This window comes from Nothoprocta perdicaria, unplaced genomic scaffold (genome assembly GCF_003342845.1).
Source record: "Nothoprocta perdicaria isolate Ctin4 unplaced genomic scaffold, notPer1 scaffold_14, whole genome shotgun sequence".
In the NCBI taxonomy this organism is placed as follows: domain Eukaryota; kingdom Metazoa; phylum Chordata; class Aves; order Tinamiformes; family Tinamidae; genus Nothoprocta; species Nothoprocta perdicaria.
Window position 1 is genome coordinate 1,903,299 of NW_020454538.1, and position 11,893 is coordinate 1,915,191.

The window sequence follows — 11,893 nt, forward strand, 5'->3', positions numbered from 1 at the left end:
CCACAAGACAGCTAATTGCTCTGTGTGTCATATCAGTGCATGAAGCAATTTCTGCTTGTTAGTGCTCCTCGTTTGAGGTGCTGAGATACTATTCCAGGGTAACACAGAAAAGCATTTTTTGCCAAATTGAGGGATACTTTAATAGCAGGTTCTGAATACCAGGTGCTGAAAACTCTCCGGAGCACCACAGAGGAGGCTGAAGAGGCTGAGGAAGAGGAGTTCGCGCAGGGCAGGGCGAGAGGGATCTGCAGCAGCTTCCAGTCTGTAAGAACATTTCAACACGGCCACGAGACAAAGCTTACGGCAAGATTTATTTCTTGGCCACTACTTTCTAGTGATGCCACAGTTGCTGCTTAGTGTTTCAGGCAACTTTACATTGAAGCTGTCAGTCTGAGTGCCTTGGCTACTCTATATATGTTGCTGAAACTGGCAGGAGGCCACAGTCCGTTGGGACAAGTGCAGAGCTTTGGAAACCCAAGCATCATAACTCAGGTGCAGAGCATCAACCCGCTCAGTCCTCAGCTTCAGACAAACCAGAGGGCTGACCCTGCACAGAAAAAGAAGCCAAGGTGACCTGTGTTCTGGGCTGTCCTTGTTTTACGCTGCTGCTGCAGCAGGCTGAGCTCTCACTGTAGCTGGGCCCTTCTGGCCAGTCCTGGAATATCTGCCAACCTACCGAGTACCTCGCCCCACTGCTCCCTGCTTATAGCATCATGCAGGGTGGAAAGAGTAAAGCAAGGCCAAGATGTAGACTTTTTAAGAGCAGTCTAAGCAATCCATTGTAAGTGGTTTTGAACCTCCTTAGAGGTATTAACCTATTGGGGAATACTAATCCTAATTCATAGTATTTCTCAGCCTGTGTTCTCCCACTTCACTTGTTTACTGCTGGGAATTGCATGACTTATTTGAGATTGGTTTGGAGTCGAGGAGTTAGAAGCTTTCTTTTTTTTGCCAGTGGAAGGTTACCTGTCCTCTCCAAGATCATTTCAGGGGTTTAGCTTTGTAAGTAAAGACTTACTTTGGAGAAGAAGGAGGGGAAGAAGGCAATTTTAAGCTAACAATAAAACTGAGCTGGAAACATTGTATGTCAGTCAGTTTTAGGGGCTCTTTTACCTTTAGATTGTGGAGGAATTAGATTGAATTAGGTAATCTGTTGTACTTGAGGCTTTTGGTGGCACAAGACAAACCGTAAGGTAATAGGAAGGGTAATGAGAGTAGCTCCAAGAGGAAGATGAAGGACACACTGCTTGTTTTTATGGTAGGGCATGGCTTTAATATGAAATTCTAATAGTTAATGCCCATTGAAATTATTGTCAATCTATCAAAAAATTTAACTGATATCCCATTAAAGAGCATATGGATAAGTAATGGTTGTAATGGCTGAGAAAGCCTATTAAAAATACAAAAAAGAGGAGGCAGTGCAAGTATGCTGAAGAACCAGTGTGATCCTAACAGCTTTCCAAGCGACTCCCTTTGTCTTGTAGCTTGTTGCCAGTTGCTTATTCCTTGATTCGGATCCAGTGCTTTCCTGCCTTGCCCTAGTTGCACCTAAATCCTCCTTTTGCTCACGCGTATACGTGCAGCTCTGTGAGCATCAGCTCCTTCTGGCATGTGTAGGCCTTAAGTTTATTTTTGCCCTGTGCTGCCGTTTAGGTATTTGCACCTGCCCTGTGCTTGGCCCCTTGCATGCTGAGGAATTTATTTACGAGGAGGGTGATAGACGCTCAACTACTTGATCTGTCTCCTGCAGCCCACGATGCTCTTTCTATCCCCTGAATGCTCTGCCTTTGTGCTACTTGCCTTTATTGTCTGCTAATGTCCCTTCTTTGCCAAATGTGCAGTCATGCATCTTAAAAATGAGTAGCTGCTGCTCTAAACTTATTTTCTTTGAGCCGTAGCTTCCTTATGTAGCCTGGAAACCAGAGGGCAGGGGTAGAGCGGGAATAAGGAGATGGGCTGAGAACTGGGGCAAAGTGGATAAGGTCATTCTGTGTTTTATTGTTGCTGCTGGAAACTTGTTTCCTTTTCCCACCACTGCACTAGTGATACTCACAGTTGCCCCCCTCGTCGTTTTAGGACCCAGACCTCTTGGTGTGGAGTAGCTTGTGCTGTCGTTGCCTTTCCTGGCTTTAGCTTACTTCTTCTTTAGAGCTTTCTTCCCAAATGTGGCAGCTGAAACATGTAGAAGTACTCGCTGATTTAAAATAGATTCCAAAGACTAAATGTTACTAGAGATGAAATATTTATACCCCTTCATGTCTATTGAAATTCAGAGTCGGCCAAATATTTTTCTGTTTGGCAATTATAACTTTCAAGTGAAAATAACACTGCTTTGATATTTTATATATATATATGTGTATATATTCTTTTTTTCAAATCTGCAAGATAAATGAAAAGGAACTACAGAAGTTCTTCTGTGTCCTAATTCCTTTTAACAGAATTAATTCATATTCAGTGAATTCAGTCACATTCCGAGTGCAGCATTTCAATGTTCTCTTTAAAGAACACAGCTTAGCCAATGTTAATGTTTTTGCTATTTCCTTCTCCTCTGCTTGAAAAACGTGATGAATAAGGGAGTATGTTTTAGGAAGGTGTAGCATAAATCTCTTTGCTTCCAGCAAACCATTGCAACTTGTGTTTTTATTAGCTTGCTTCTGTTAAGTGCCTGCAGCGGGATTCTTTCAGCATTGTGTCTGTGGTGCAATAAATAGGTCAGGCATCCATTAGAAAGCGGAGAAAGAGGCTGTTTACCAAGTAGTTTCCTGTCCGAGTGGAACTCGGAGAGCTGACATTTTGTTGAAACGCAGCTGGTGTTTAAATAAGTTTGAAAGCTTTGCCTGCTGCCTGCTGGGAAGCTCCAGAGTGACATATTGCTTTTAGGGTAAAATTGATGTGAGCTTTAAAAATACATATCTCATTTAATAGCGGTGTTTGCATTTCTGTAGCTTTTTGCAATGTGATGGGTGCAAACTGACCTTGCTCTGAGGTAACTTATTGGAGTGGTCTTGAAAGTGCAAGTTTCAGGAACATACTCAAAATATTTGTTTAATGCCAGGCGTGAATGTCACTGTTGCTGAAGTCCATCACACTCAGCTTGCAATTCCTGCAGTCTCCTCTTCAGAGCCAGGACCTGTCACATGTTGCAGTGACAGTCAATTAGTGATGATGTTAATTTCACACTTTGGGAGCTTGAATTTTGTTTTGGAGAAACTGCCAGGATTCTGCTGCTTTGCTTTTATGGGATGGCAGAGAAACCTAGCAGGTGCTCAGCTTAAAGCTTAACAAAACACCGCGTGGGTTTATTTGTTCTTGGAATATAAAGGACAAAAAGAGGTAAACAAAAATAGTCAGTGGTGGTGTAGAGAAGGAGAAAAGTGGGGGACAGTGTGTTCACTTTAGTAAACTCTCCTCCTGTATGAGTGAACATATACAGCTACTTTCCCCATTATCTCTTGGATCTGGGTTTGATCTGGATTGGATTTGTTGTGAACAGCTGGATAAGTATAAAGACCTTTGAGGCACTTTCCTGGTGGTGCTGATAGTCTTTGAGATCAAGGTGCTCAGTGGGTAACGGAGCAGGAAGGACAGTGCCCTTCTCGGGTAGGACCTTCTGTTTGGGCTCAGTTCCTGCTGCTTTCTGGTGAATATCTTCATGTAGGAGGCAAAACTCTCTGTTTTTTGTTCATGTGTTGCCCCAATAGCAGGAAATAAATGATAAACTCTGAAGTTTGCAGGAATCTTCTCTCTTGCATCTGTCAAACACAGTGTATGTTTGTTGTACCTATTGGGGTTGGAGAAACAGCTATTTCGAACCAAGAAGAGTAGGCTCTGTCTGTCCAGAGCTGCAGAATTGCTCTGGGATGTGGAACACCAAAACTCCCCAGCTCCTCCTCAGGGACGTGTTGCAAACTGCCCAGCCAGGTGCCCTGGTCACAGCCCTCTCTGCTGTGACTCTGCCCATGTGGGCACTGAGGGCAGCGAGAACACCCGGCTAAACAGGGCAGGGTTTGGCTGGTGCCTCTGCCCACTCACGGGAATGCGAGAAACGGTTACACATTTCTCTGACCATAGCAGGTCTCCAGGATACACATCCTCTGCACGAGGAGATACAGCACAAAAACACATGTGGTAACGGCTAGAGAAGAGTTTCACATTGTCAGGCCTCAGTTAGAGCCTGCCCTTTCAGAATTTGGGGAAAATCAGGGCACTCTTCTCCTTCGTGCCTTGGGGAGCTGTCGCTTGAGGAGACACCAGGCTCAGGTTGTGCAGTGTTGCCGTTCAAGTGAAGCAGTTTGCAGCCATGGGGCCTCCTTACCTTGGTGGCAGAACTCCTCCTTTCACCCAAATGATGGGTGGCATAAAGGTTAATAGAGATCTTTCTACAAGTGATTGTAGAAATCCTTAGACATCTGCACAATAAACTTGCTGAGAGGAGGAGACACTTGGCCTTAAGCAAAATGCTTCTTTTTGGTTCTTCAGAAATGCTGTCTGGGGCTGTGGTTACATCTGCACCTTTTGAATTCTGCTCCAAGCATCGCTGTCTCTCCTGCTTTCAGAAAAAAATACAAAAAAAAGGGGACACATTCTGTGACATTTTAGGCTTCTAGGGCTACTGCTGTCACAGAATGGAGAAGAGCAGAAAGTTTTAACTGAGACCTTGAAGGCAGAATTGGCTAAATGAGAAGGGAAACTATAAGTAAAGGTGTATGAGCAAATAAGAGATTGTGATTTGCCCACTGCTCATGTGTGCACATCTAGTAGGATGAGTTATTTATTTGGTGGTAGGTCTCAAGTCTTGCTTTGTCCAAGATTTCTTTCCAAGAGCTGCTGTTTCCATGAGTAGCTCCCCACTAGCACCTGCCTTAACCCTGCCCAGGTACGTTCAGGCTGCCTGGGCTCTTCTCTCAAGCCCTGGGGTTTGTACATCTGCCATCATTACACAGTGATCACCCGGAGAGCAGGATTTACCTTCCCAAATTGCTCACTCAAAAGTAGGAAGCTGGGTGGAAATGATCCATCCTCCATCCCTTCCATTGCTTCCTGGCTTGGGTGGGGGAGGAAATGGGAACGTGGAAGCGCTGCTAGAGAAACTGTTCTCACGGTATCAGTGACCGCATCGGTCAGTGCAGCACAACTTAAAACCAGAAAATAAAGCTACCTGCTTTCTTTTTTTTTTTTTTTTTTTTCTCTTTAATGCATCTCATAAAGTAGGCAGTTGAGGAATACTGAATATTTCTGAAACTAATTTAACGTTTTAAAGAGATATAAACAACATTTAAGGCGGTGAACTTTTTACTGGGTGTTTGTGCAAACTCAGTGTCTTCCCCATAAAACAAACTGGGGAGAAATGCAGCACAAAAGAACTTTCTATTTTTACGTAATGCCAAATTCAGTACAGTCCTTCATTACTCAATCTACTACATGACATTTCTACTCCGAAAACATGGATTTGGGCCAAAATGCTGAACTAATCCTGCAGTTGAAAGGCTAGAGGACTCTTGCACTTCATATTCACAGGACAGACTTCTCAAGACCTTTAAATTAGTAGCCCTATAGATTTTGTGCATTTAATACCAAGCTTTTTTCAGAAATTTTGTATAACTTGAAAAACTTAATGCACTTAGACCACTATTAGGTATAAAATTGTTTCTAAATTCTGTATTTCAGACATGCGAGAAAGCATTTCAGCCAGGCTGAGGGAAGCCAGCTGGATGAAGTTCGGCAGGTGATGGGCATGTTGGCTTTTCCTTCGGACACTCATATCTCCCCCTATAAGGTAAGTTAATGCTTAAAGCCAGTGATACAGCAGATCGCTAAAGTGGGCTTTTTGTTTGCAGGAGAATAAAGTTCTATAGATAAAACATTTTTCTAATTGCGCTTTTGAATTCTGTTGTCCTTTGTTGTTAGTCAATCCAAGTAGTGTTTGGGTCATTACTGCAGTTGGATCTTGCCAGTCATGGAAGGGCTCCCCTGAGCCAGGCTTCCCACCGACACAGGAGACAGGTCTCCGGGGTGGAGCCCGATGCACAAATAAGCAGCACAGGGATGGGGAATTGCAGGGAAACAAGGGATGGTTTGGAGCAGTGTGCGGGGCCAGGCTCTGGCCAACAGCAATTCTTAGTTGTGCTTTTTTCAATTTATGTCCTTGTGGTTCAGATAAAAGAAAAGTTGCCTTTTAGCCACTTGAATGCAATATTTTCTATTTTGAAAAGTACGTGTTCATGCATTAGAATTATACAGACTAGTGCAGATACTGGTGGCAGTAACTTTACCCAGATTTGATTTGAACAAAATGCCCTGGTAGCTTTTTCTCCGCCATTTCAACCGAGTTTCATTAGGTGCTAATTGTATGTCTTCAGGTTCTGTGCTGTGGATTTCTCTTGAGTGTGTTTATTTACTTGGCTTTGGAGGTGGAAGGTAGATAAGAGTTGAACTGGCAGAAAGCAAGACAAGAATTTTCTAAAATGCCAAGCCAATGTATGGCCATACTAGTATAAACATGTTTTAAGACTATTAATGGTGAAACTAATTGCATTTGAGGAAAAAAAATGCAAGAAACAGAACTAGCATGAATTTCTTTGTCTCAGACTTCACATTTGGTGTGAGGTAAGAGTAGGAATCACAGATGTGTTAAAAGACGGAGGCAGAGTTCAGGGTGGTTTAGCTAGTTAGTGAGAGAGGGAGGAAATAACAATCCTGTGCTTTGCTCCAAGAGATGCTTTGGGGAGAGCACTGTTAGCCAGCTGAGCTTGGGGTGAAAGGGAGAAAGAAAGGACAAGTGCTTCTCTGCTTCTTCAGAGAGCTGCTGTCCAAATGTAGTTTCACAATTCTGTCCATGTCAGCTCTTTGTGCTTCAGCAGGATGCTTCAAGTTTCTCTTAAATATATTTCTCTTAAATATAATATCCCTCAGGATAAGGAACCTTTATAAATCCAATACCCCCAAAATCTATCATGATGCTGTAAAACTTCTGCAGGTCTGCAGACCTTGGGGATCTGCCTCGGGGGGCAGTGTCAGCACAGAGGCTGCAGCGGGAGGCAGCCCTGGAGCCCTTCCCACCCCATCCTGCTTTTTGGGTGGACCCCCCCGAGCCAGGATGGGCTGCACTGCAGAAAGAGAAGCATAAAAACTAGTCCGTGTCATGGTAGCGTTGGCGCCCCAGGGTTTCTGCCTGCCACACGTCTGGAACTGAGGCTGCTGTTCTGCGCCTTTGCCTATAATTCAGTCCTCCAGTGACTTTCCTTGAAAAATGTATTCAAGAAATGCAATAATACACTAAAAATATGTATGTTCTGCTTGCCTCGTACTTGCATGTACAGCTGACAATACTGCACTTATTTTTAAGACATCTCGAGATAACCCATAACAAGAGGTGCAGGTTGCAGATACAGAGCAAGAGGAGAGGTAGCAGGAAAAGAAAGGATTAGAGCTTGGCCTGTTGCACACATCAGAACCAGGATGTTTTCAAGAGGTCTCAGTTTTTCATAGGATTTTTTTCTCAGCATTTTTTTAGTGTTCAAACTATGCTTAATTTCGGGGGGCTTAGTTCTTGTTTCCATTAAAATAAGCCACTTCAGCTACTGCTGCTGGTTTTTTAGGTAAGCCACAGCATTGCAATGTATATTAAAGAACTTTTCCCTTAAACGCGCGCCAAGCTTTTTCTTTTCGCCTAGCCAGCTTCTCAAGCCTCCTCTCCTCCCTCCATCCCAACCCTCTATCTGCAGGGAAACCAGAACTTCGACACCCCTTTGCAGTGTAGGCACTTCAATAGACACCAAGCAGAACTAGCCTGACTTGAGGTAGAAGCGTCCGTGGCTGTTGCTGCGCTGGTGGTTTTAAAGCAAAGCTTCCTCAGCGCTAGTTCTGCGTCCCAAGTTCTCCAGCCCTCCCAAACCCAAGTACGGAAATAACCCGGCCTGGGTTTAGCTACCAGCCTTAGTCCATGTGGTGGATGGAGACGGGAATCTGCAAGGAGCTTGTGGCTGATGGAGCAAGGAAGAGTGTGTGAGGAAGGTCCCATGGACCTCTGTGTAGGTAACTGCCTTCTGCTGCCCGTGCTGTGGAGCTTCTCTCTGAGCTAAGGTCTGACGTTTTAGGTAGCTTGTGTGCACGTATCTTAAAAGGTAAGCTTGGATACTGTGTATTATTACACCAGAAACTTTGTACAAAGCTTTATTTAGAGTGTATTTCTGAGAAAGCAGTATTCAAAGGTACTTTCTGAGTACAGTGACGAGGGTCATGGGCATGTCCGGTTTTATTTGCAATTCGCTCCCCTGCGTTTGCCCCATTTGCCCCTCTCCCTAGACAACTGCACTGAAAACAACTTATAGCTGTGTTGTCTCTGACAGGATCTCTTGGACCCCGCTCGATGGAGAATGCTGATCCAACAGTTCAGATATGATAACTACAGGCTGCATCAGCTGGGAAACAATTCTGTTTTTACTATAACCCTCCAGGCAGGCCTTTCAGCTATAAAAACACCGTATCCTTTAATGCAGATTAAACTGTTGAGTGCAAAGAAGTCCTTCTGCAGGCCCCTGTCTTTCAGAGATGCTTCTCAGAGCTCAAAAAGGAAATCTGAAACTTGCTTATTTTTGCTTAGAACTTGTTTAAATGGAGTATGAATCGGCAGCTGTATTAAATGAAGGTATTAAGCTTCAAGAGAGCCTGTATTTTAATGAATTTACCCCACACCTTGGTGTATTAAGGAAGCATTGATGCTACTAATGTGCTCCAAGTCAGAAACTTTCTACGGAGGGTACTAGACATCTGCTGCTTCTTGCTCTTTCTTGAAAGAGCTAAAGCACCTGATTTGTTTTTGCAGGTGCCCATTAAACTTGAATCCAGCAGTTCTGTGGGCTGTGTAACCTGGTTGTTATCTGCGGTTAACTCTTTTCCCGGTGTGCAAGATAAACGAGCTAATTCTTGCTGCATTCCGTGCTGTTGTTCTTTAACTTGCTGTTAAACAGACAGTGTTATAAAGAGGATGGGAGCTCCAAAAACCCAGACTGCCCCGTGTGTAGCAAATCCCTGAACAAGCTGGCGCAGCCTCTGCCCATGGCACATTGTGCCAACTCCCGACTAGTCTGCAAGATTTCAGGGGATGTAATGAACGAAAATAACCCTCCCATGATGCTACCAAATGGATATGTCTACGGATACAATGTAAGTGCTTAAATCAATGACTTACTAAAGTCCGGAAGAGCTGTGCTCGTAATAATGTTCTGTATGAGAATAAGAGCTTTCTGTCAGAAACTTAGAAGCATCAAAAGTATTTTTCTATTAACAAAAAAGTGGCTTCTTATACTTTAATGTATAATAATTTCTGAATTGTTATACAGTTTTTTAAGAATTATTGTGGGTTTTTTTTGCAGTGAAATAGGTCTTTAAAGAGGCTAACCTCTGAATGTATAAATTTATAAAATAAATTCAAATGCCCCTGGAAATCCTCCATTCTGGAGCATAAATATATAGAGTGAGGAGCTTATATGGGAAAGGGATTCTGACCTCAGACTACAGTACCTGTATTAAAACCAAAACAACAAAAAATATTTTCCGCTAACAACAGTTAAGTGATGCTTTGATCTGCATTTGCTCTTGTGAATTTTATCTTTTTGCTTTCGTTTTTCGTTTCAGTCCCTGCTTTCTATTCGTCAAGATGACAAAGTAATTTGCCCGAGAACCAAAGAAGTCTTCAACTTCTCACAGGCTGAGAAAGTCTACATCATGTAGGTCCATAAAACGTGCTGAAGTGCCGCTGGGATTTGACACAGTGAATATTGGCATACCCTGCCGAGGGGGGGGCCTTAATGTGTGGCAAAGAAGCAAAAATCCGCCGCCTTGGGGATCAGACCAGTCGGTGGCATTATTGTTTCTTGCGACCAAAGATCAATGAGCAACAATAAACACTCGTTATGAGAGGAATTATGACTTAAGTTTGTACTTGAATAGAAACAAAAGCAAATGTTGATTGTTAAGGTTTTGTAACATAAGGTCAAAAATTGGACTCTTCTCAAAAGTACTTTCATCTTCTAAAGGATTAACTTTCTTTGGAGATGGACACTTGCACTGGGGGAAAAGTTACAGCTGATCTGAAATTAAGTCCATTTTCCTTCCCTGTTTTTCACAATTGTCCAAGACCCTTTTGTTAACAAAGATTTCAGTACAAGTATGTTCTCCTTTGAGCAACTCCTTGCCTTCTTTATGATCCTCTCGTGAAGTAATCCTGACCACGAATCATGTAACTTATTTCCATGGGAAGATGTTGAGGTCACTGACACAAGACTGGCTTCTCTGGAGGATCAACTAGGGACTGGTTTGAAGGAGTATGAAGTCTTTTTCCAAACCCAAATAATTTAAGGAGGTTGCATAAGTATCAAGAGAAACTGAGAACATTTCAGGCAAAGTACACTGCTTGTTTAAATGTTCTTTTTCCAGTCTACCATAGTGTTAAAGTCCTTCTAAAGTTATTAGTTATGTGCATAGGGTTCAATATGAAATCATTAGTGCTACTGCCTTATTTCTTGCTTTGAGAATGTACTCACATGAAAATGAGCTGGTATTCTTAAGTGTTGGGCGAAGTTTCTGAAGATGCCTTGCAGGATGATTACATAATTTTAGGGTCTAAATAGTATTCATTACTGAAACTAATAGTTCAATTTTAATGACTACAGAACACATCCTTATGACTTTTCAAGAGAATTAAACCATTGTAGTTTAAACAAAACCATATTGTAGAGGTTTGTATCTAGCGCTTATTTTTGCATGTTGATGTTGATTAGCTAATAAAAGATTGTAAATGTAAAACATGTTAATAAAAATTGTTTTCCATTTCTTGATTATATAAAGTTAGCTGCTTTGTGTTTAAATGTAAACAAACTTAATTTTTCCGTTTTATAAGGGTCTCATAAAAGGAACAACTTCCACATGTCTTTCCAAGTGTTCTGCAAAATTTAAAAAGGAAAAAAAAAGTTTAATCCTAGATGTTCTTCAGCCTTTCAGAAGCAGAGCATCTCAGGCTCTTGCTTTTAGTTTAAAATACCTGCTTTTGGTTTAAACTTTTCATTTACAACAATGACATTACAAAGATTCATGATGAATCTGCCTTCTATCAGTTGTTCTCCTGTCATTTCCCCGGAGCTTGTCTGATGTCCTGGATCTGTCCAGCTGGTGCTGTGGGAGAGGGAACGTGGGTCTTGTGCGTCCTAGGGTGCACCAAGGAAAGAACTAGCAGAGTACATTGCAGACTACTTGAATTTGTGTTCAGCACTTGTATGCAGTCCATTTATATAGTTGCAGTCTGTATCTGCCACTCTGAAACTGTAAATCCAGTGAGACTTTTGAGGAGTTATGTGTTAAACTTACTGAAAATGGGGCATTTTACCTACTGATGCTTCCGAACAGGTATGTTTGGAAGAGAGAGTTGTAAATGGGTAAAAGACCAGGTTTCCTGCACCTCCTGATGGAGAAGTTTGTTTCCCTCAGCATTTCGTAGATGGAGGTTGGTTCCCGAGAATACAGGTCCCTGAGGGCAGGGGGAGGTAATTTGCTCTCAGTGGAGCATTACACTTCTCTTGCTGCCTGGTGCAGCACGAGGCAGAAGCACCAGGGAGAGACCAGGGCTGGGACGAGCAGCCCAGGTGTCCCCCATGTAGGCCAACAGCCCTGGAGCAGGAAGCAGCACCAGGGGAAAACGCCGAGAATGGAAACCCGTTCTACAGAAATGTGTAAAAGTCCAGAGAGGAAGGGGGGAAAGGGAGAGCGCTTCCTGTCAGCCTCAAAGAGCTGTAGGAGTTGTAGAACGGGGAAATTGTTGCTTTTGCTTCCTCCTGGGGTGCTTTCAGCTGTCCCCATAGCCTCATTACTTGTTTTGGAGACCTGCAGCTGAGGCACC

At 42.9% G+C, this 11,893-nt stretch overlaps 1 protein-coding gene across 3 annotated transcripts in view; it reads left to right on the forward strand.

Moving 5' to 3' along the window:
• MAEA (macrophage erythroblast attacher) overlaps positions 1–10,738 on the forward strand; it is a 46,677-nt gene extending 35,939 nt beyond the window's left edge. For 2 of the 3 annotated variants that reach the window (XM_026034107.1, XM_026034106.1), the window contains exons 6-9: positions 5,668–5,776; positions 8,349–8,482; positions 8,970–9,165; positions 9,637–10,736. In XM_026034107.1, the coding sequence (XP_025889892.1) occupies positions 5,668–5,776; positions 8,349–8,482; positions 8,970–9,165; positions 9,637–9,732 (535 nt within the window). In that variant the 3' untranslated portion in view covers positions 9,733–10,736. Of the gene's footprint in view, positions 1–5,667; positions 5,777–8,348; positions 8,483–8,969; positions 9,166–9,636 lie in introns of all 3 variants that reach the window. The other variant, XM_026034105.1, reaches the window with a different exon arrangement.
• The last annotated feature ends 1,155 nt before the right edge of the window (positions 10,739–11,893 follow it).